Source organism: Echinops telfairi, unplaced genomic scaffold (genome assembly GCF_000313985.2).
Source record: "Echinops telfairi isolate 266 unplaced genomic scaffold, ASM31398v2 ScPeMD7_443;HRSCAF=831, whole genome shotgun sequence".
NCBI lineage: Eukaryota > Metazoa > Chordata > Mammalia > Afrosoricida > Tenrecidae > Echinops > Echinops telfairi.
In genome coordinates this window covers 20,944,939-20,952,434 of record NW_022104341.1, presented here as the reverse complement: position 1 = coordinate 20,952,434, position 7,496 = coordinate 20,944,939, and the positions used below count along the sequence as shown (strand labels likewise).

Sequence of the window (7,496 nt, the reverse complement as noted above, 5' to 3'; positions counted from 1 at the left end):
TGTGCTTCTTCTCTGTGGACTTTGTTGTTTCTGAGCTAGATGGCCGCTTGTTTGCCTACAAGCCTTTAAGGATCCAATGATTTTTATGCAAAGGATAGAGAGAACATATTAAATACTACTACTTAAAAGATAAAGTGAATAGCTTGACCAAATCTTTATTTCCATATCCAAAGTTTCATTTTCCCAATGTCTTGAAACAGGTATCTTTGTAATTGGTTTTCTTCTGAACACCTCTTTTTTTTTTTTCAAGCTTAAAATATAAGGGCATTTCAAAAAGTTTGTCGAAAGATTTCATTATCTCTTAATTCCATTTCCTACGTGCTATCTAAAGCTCTCATATGAATGAATGCTTGAGTGACAATTGTTCTTTCTAAACGAATCTGTCCTGTGCAAAGAAGCTAAGCACATTGAAAGTCTTTATAAAGGAGTCGTGTTCATTTGCTTCTCATACAGCATGGAAACACCTGACAGAGAAGCATGCTATTCTTTCGCTTATGAGAACATAAGACTTGTTTTAAAAGACACCCACACCCACACATACACAGCAGTGACACTAAGAAGGTGCAATTAGGAGGCCACCTGTACCTTGGATTCAGACTGTTTTGATTCACTATTAGGGTTTTTCACCTGAAGGGGATATTCCTCTATTACTATAGTCACGCCAGCCAGCGCTGGAGAATCGAGGAGCACAAATCCATTACCAGACCACCTGTTCCTTCCTGAACTTGGCATTGAGAAATGAGCACTAATATAATCATATAGACCAAGTCTGGCTGGGTTTTTTTTCTCTTGATTATACTGACGGTTACATTTATGATTGTGATGAAGGCTGGCCTTATTACATCAACCAAAGTAAAGGAAGTCTGAAACCAGATTAAAGTGATCTGATAATCAAATTCCATTTCTGTTATTGACACAAGTGTCCCCATCATTATCTATATTTTATTTAAATACCTAAGTTTTAAGAAATTATTGTGTAAGTCCTTTAAAGGCAATATGTCCCTGTGCAATGCAGCTACTTATATTTTGGTTCACATGACAACCACCCAGTATGAGACAGTTCTTTATAGATGGCCACTAGCTATCATGTCAGAAACAATGTCCTTGAGGCATTTACATGGAACAAGGGGAAAGTCATTTGTGAATTTCTTTTACATATGAAAAACCTTCGAATATTGATAGTCATTGATAAAGGCAGAACACTCACTGTCTAAATACTGCAGACTCAGTTTATGATAATATGATTAGTTAGACTAATAATGCTGCTTAGGCACAGTCTTCCTAATTACAATATTATAAATATTCATGGCACCCAGCCTTTCTGTTTGATTGCCACTCGTGGAGTCATCCATCATATCTTCCTGGAACTGCACGGAAAGATTTTATGTCTTTCCCCTTTTGTTTTTCATTACTGGACCTGCAATCATACACATTATTCTCCAAGAAGCCTTTACACTGTTGGTACAGGGACAGTGATATTTTCCACTAGAAGCAGCCCAACGAAAGTCAGATCTATGATGTTTCTCTGGTTCTTTCAGAGTCTCTAACCCAGCCGTGCAAGAAAGAAGAGCCAGGGTTTTGTTTCCTATTCTTTTTCATGTGACCTGTTTCAAGTTAAGATTCATTTGAATTATTAAATGCTTCCTTTAAAGAGTCTTTTTATACTGGCATCCTTTTTTTTAAGTTAATTATTGATGTGGTGACAAGGCGAAAGGACTAAGAATTGTAATTTTTTCTTCCCCTCACTCAGGATGCAGAAATGTCTTCTGAAAATGGTTGTCTATTTGGAATAATACAAAAAAGAAACAAAGGCAAATGCTGAATGTTGTTTTAGTGAGGAGTTGCTCACCTCACTGTATTCTGCAAAACGTAAGTGCAGTATATGTTTCCCTGGAAATAGCAGTGAGTAAGAAAGCTGGCACATGACCTCATGAGCCCAGGTTTAACCACATAGCAGGAGCAGCTACAAAAGGCACTGATGGGAATTTAATTTTAAAAACATCATCATCTTATTCAGGACTCTGGTGATTTGATTGTCTTGAAAAGAGAAAGGTAATGTTACAATTTCCAGGGCTTGTTAGAGAATAAAGAATCGCCAGCCTCCCAGTGAGAAGAATGACACACCATCGCCACAGTAAGCAAGCATCTGAAGACACTGTACAGCACACCCTTCTTTTCTTTTGCTTTTTCATGACCTTGTGTTATACAGGTTTATAAAGATGTAACAGACCCAACATATAGCCGTAATCAAGGCTTCTTCAGTATGATTCTGCAGTAGAAATCACACCCAACGGCACCGTGCTTCCCCCGTTAGTAAGCATTGTGCGAAGCAAACAGTACCTGGAGTGATACCTGAGGGAGCTACCGTTCTCAGGGATTACCCAGGAGAGGCAAGCACATACCTTTCCAGTGAGTTCAGCGATGTGTGGAACAGGTTTCCCTTTCTGGTGACGCACCGTAGACGGACTCTGCCCATCCCAGTCCTGCAGCTCTTCCATGCTTTTCAGATAGAGCAGGGCTCTGAGGCCAGTGCAGTAGTCTTTGATGACAGTGAAATCCTGGTTCTGAACAGCACTGCATACCTAGAAAAGATGGAGCAACCAAGCAAATAAAAGTTCAATAGGAGATTTCCCTATTGTCTTCTCTTATCCTTTATTTAATAAGTATTTATTTTAGGAACCAGATGCTGTTCTTGACCAACCCATGCCTGAAGGAAAGGGGGCTGGATGAAGGGGTACAGGAAAACTTTGAAGGGCAGTGGGCCTTTTTATTAATTTGGTGTACTAATGATCTCACGGAAAGATAAGAGCTTTTACTTTTGTCAGGAGTTATTATTTCAGAAATTCACAGGGTCAGTTCATCCTGTCCTACAGGGTCACTAAGAATCAGAATCCACTCAATGGCAGTGAGAGATGGCCTTAAAGCTGCATCTTGTCCTGGTGATCAGGTGCTTTGGGCCAGCTCCACCTCACGGTGGCTATGTGCACAACAGGAAGGGAATAGTGCCCAGTCCTATACCACACTTGCAGCTGTCATGTCATCCCCTACATCAATCTGTTTCAGTGAGGGTCTTTCTCGTTTTCACTGAGCTCTGCATTTCAAACTATGACATATCCAAATTTGTTGTTCTTCTGGTAGTCCATAATACTTTCCACATTATTTCTCAATGCTATAATTCAAATGCATCAATTCTTCCCTAGTCTTCCTTAATTCATGGTCCAGGTATGAGGTGCATAAAAGGCCATTGAAAATAGCTTGACATGGGTCAGGCACATCAACAGTCTTCAAGTGACATCTTTACTCTTTAACAGTTTAAAGAGATCTTGTGCAGAAGGGTTTCCAAATGCAATGTGCCAGTTCATTTTTTGCCTGCTGATACCATGAGTGTGGTTTGGGGATCACAGTAAAATGAAATCTTTGACATTTTTCATATTTTCTTTGTTTATCGAGATTGTGTCTTTTAGCTCAGATGTGGGGATTTGTGTTTTCTTCACATTAACTTGTAATCTATACTGAAGGCTATAGTCTTTGACCTTCATCGGGTAAGTGCTTCTAATTCTCTTAGCTAGAAGCTAGTAAAGTCACAGCATCTGCATATTAAGGGTTGCTAATGAGCTTTCTTCACTTGTCTGTCAGTTTGGGGTACTGGAGTGACGTGTATGTTGCTGTGATGCTGGAAGTTTATGTCCCTTATATTCCAAATCATAGCAGGTTACTCAGGGTGACAGGTTTCAGCAGAGATTCCAGATTAAGAACAGACTAGAAGAATGAATAGGTGGCCTGCTTCTGATGGAGTAGCCATTAAAAATTTATGAATACCTGTGGAACATTGCCATGTATGGACATATATGTTAAACATATTGTATTGTACAATTAAAATATGCTCAGTTTATTGTATGCAACTTATACCTCAACTTTATTTTGAAAAAGTAGAGCTAGGTGGATTTGTAAGGTAGAATTGGGATCATGATCCAACTAGACCGACGGTACAGATAGGAGCTGGAAACACAGGGAATCCAGGACAGATGATCCCTTTAGGACCAGTGGAGGAAAGATGGGGTATGAAGGGGGAACCATTTATAAGGATCTATATATAACCTCCTCCCTGGGAGACGGACAACAGAAAGTGGGTGAACGAAGGGAGACATCGGACAGTGTAAGATATGACAAAATAATAATAATTTAGAAAGCATCAGGATTCATGAGGAGGGGGGGGATGAGGAGCTGATACCAAGGGCTTAAGTAGAAAGCAAATGTTTTGAGAATGATGATGGCAACAAATGTACAAATGTGCTTGACCTACAATGGATGGATGTGTGGATTGTGATAAGAGTTGTATGAACCCCCAATAAAATGATTTTTAAAAGAGAAAGAGAGAAAAATAGATCTAATCGGTTCTGTTGCCAAGGAATTATCTTCGGTAGAGCATGCAACCAGGGCATTTTAATGCTTTCTTTTCTCTGTTGGAATGTACTGCCTGGAGCAAGTTCTGGGCTTTGGAGGCAGCCAAGGAGTTTTTATTCCGTTAACTCCAACATCATTTACCACTACCTGTCACATCAACCTCATCTGCCATCTCTTTCCTTTTTTTTCACGCTGCTCTATCACCCAGGTCTTTCCTCTGAGCCTCAAGTTTGACCCAGGTTTCCTTGTCTTCGGGTCTTTGCACGTGTTTCCTTTTTACTGGTGAGGCCATTCTTGTACACATGCGTAACTGCTACCATTCTGTCTGGCAGTCTTCTTACACACCATCCCTTCAGGAAGGTCTGCTGGAATCACTAGCCAGAGAGGCTGCTTCTACACACGTTGCTAGGCGCCACGGAGTTGGTGCCCATGCGTATGCCCCTCTGCACAACAGAAGGAAACACTCCTGGTCCCGAGTCATCGCACCATGGTCCCTGTGCCTGAGCCCAGGGTTGCAGTCGCTGTGTCCATCCACCGCATTGAGGGCCTGCCTCTCTTTTGCTGACCCTTTTCACACATACTATATTTTATTTCTAGCTACTGTTTGATGTTTAATTGACTGGCTTACCTCCTTTAGCCTGAGGTTTTAGAAGGTATACAGCTAGGTTTATTACACCAAGCTGGCCAATGGGAACATGTGGGATTAATCAGTTTGCAGTTTGATTGGAGGGCAAAGAGATAGATGGCTCTGTAAGGCCCGCTCTTTCTCTCTGGTGATCAGACCAGTGTGCTGCTACTGCTTTAGCTAGTTGTCTGCCTCAACCTGTGTGCTACACCACCTGACCTTGAGGCTCCTCAGAGACCTGCTTTGCCCCCATGCTGCTGCAAATACCACTTGAGCTTACGGCTGGTGGATACCGTTGCTTTGCACTGCTAGAGTTCGAATCTCATCTGGGCCTGCTTCCCTAAGCTCTGGACCCACTGACTGTTGCTAACCCCACTCTGCTGTTTGCTGCCTGCAGGCAGACTCTGCCTGCCTTGCCTGGGGGGACTCTGCTGTCTGCTTAATTGACCTTGGACCTGCAGCCCTCAGGAGGTGAAGGACTTCCAGTATATTACAAAGTGTACCATGAAAATGAGTTGAACTGAGCCCTCTGTACTAATGTGTGGACTAATTAGCTGTTATATCCCTTCTCACTGTATAAACCTCGGCATGTATATATATATATAATCACAAGTGTCCTAGTTTTGTTTCTCTAGAGAACTCTGCCTAACAGAGGAGGATAGAACCCATATTTATCATGATCACACATTATTTCCAATGACTAGCACTATGTTTGTCATGGACTCCGTCCTTAATAAATATTGTAGAATGAATGGATAATTCAAACATGCTTCAGAAGATACTTATTTTTAATTAGATGAGCCCTTATCAGAACATAGTTTTAGAAAATTAACTTGAAATTTTAGGAGTCTTCCAATAAAAATATACTTTGAATTAGGTCATAGTTCAGCCTTTTGTGAGAACTTAAATTATGTAGATTTAGCTAAGCACTTCTTTGTTGGTTACTTTTAAACACACGTGTCCAGTTCTGACGCCAGACGCAGACTGCAGAGCGACATGTACAACTGCTAGCAGGATGTCTTCCCCTCGATGGCCCAACATCACTTAAAATTCAAAAGTTACAATATGGAATTCAGCATCCCTCCCATCTACTTTTAAAATTAATTGGAAGAAGAAACAAACCAAAGAGATAAACCAAGCCAAAGCAAAACTAATTTCTATCGTGTTTTTCTAGCTGTTGAATATCTAGCATATATCAGAATGTCAGACAATAATGGCAGCCAATAATTGAAAAAAAAGTCACAGATGAATGAAAATAAAGGAACTGCCTCAAAATAGGAGAATGTATCAAACATGATTTCCAGATCTCCCAAGATCATTGGAGCATGTACATTTTGTTGTAATTTTCATATCTACCATAGTATTTGATATCTACTTGGCACTTAATATGCATTGGTTGAGAGAATTTATTGAAAATATACTAAAAGGTTACTGACTAGAAAAAAGTAGCTTGATAGAGAAAGATAATCAGAACTGAAGAAATATATATATTTAGGATTTTGCAGTAAGAAGTGATGGTAGCTCCAACAGTAAATGGTCTCGTGAGCTGTGTGCATAAAAGTAGCCCAAGTATGGAGTTCTGGAGCAAACAGCCTTCAAAGGGAGGCCTAACGTCTAGAGACACTAAGTCAATGAAAACCAAGTGGCTATCAAGGAAGACATGAAATATTAAAGAAAAATCAGAGGCATCACGGTTGAAACGTGACTACTGGACTTAACAACAAGTAGATTGGTTGATGTTTACATTTACAGAGGAGAAGCTCTGCATTAAGGCAAAGCCATTTTTTGGTAAATGATGATCCGAAGTCAGATTGACAGTTCTTGCAGGAAGTTTTGCTCCAGGTGTAGGAAGAGGAAACCTTGTATAGGAACAAGGAGTTTTTATAATTCATTTTATTTAATTTGTTTTGTGGTAAAGAATTAAATCAATAAAACGAGTTTAACCTTTTTAAGGGTAAAATTCAGTTTCATTATCAATAAACAAAATGTTACACAATGAACACATTATGTTTGTTAAACTCTTTTAATCATGCCAAACAGACTCGCTGTCTGCATTCATTAAGTAAAATTACCCATATGCCCCTCCCCTTCAGTCTATGTAATAACTACTTTTGTCTCCATGCATTTGTCTATTGCATTTATTTCATATCGCGGGATTATACAACATGCTTCTGGCTTATTTAGTTCAGCATAACATTTTCAAGGTTGCTCCTTATTATAGCTTATATCAATACTGCCTTTCCTTTGCTGCTAAATAATATTCCAATTCCATTGCATACATATGTCGTCGTTTGTTTATCCATGCTCACGGTAATGGATCTTGAGATTGCTCCTACATTTTGCTTTTGTGAAAAACGTGCCAATGAACACCTGTGTACTAGTTTTATTCTTCTGAAGGATCGAAGTGGTTCCTTGTAGAGAGATGTGGTCATCTTACATTTTGGAATAAAGCAAAATGATTCCTTAA

The 7,496-nt window shown here is 39.8% G+C and overlaps 1 protein-coding gene across 1 annotated transcript in view; it reads right to left on the bottom strand.

The window, feature by feature from the left end:
* DPYD (dihydropyrimidine dehydrogenase) overlaps positions 1 to 7,496 on the bottom strand; it is a 1,157,760-nt gene that overhangs the window by 181,806 nt on the left and 968,458 nt on the right. Inside the window, exon 20 of the mRNA XM_045291906.1 lies at positions 2,403 to 2,582. Coding sequence (XP_045147841.1) covers positions 2,403 to 2,582 — 180 coding nt within the window. The remainder of the gene's footprint in view (positions 1 to 2,402; positions 2,583 to 7,496) is intronic.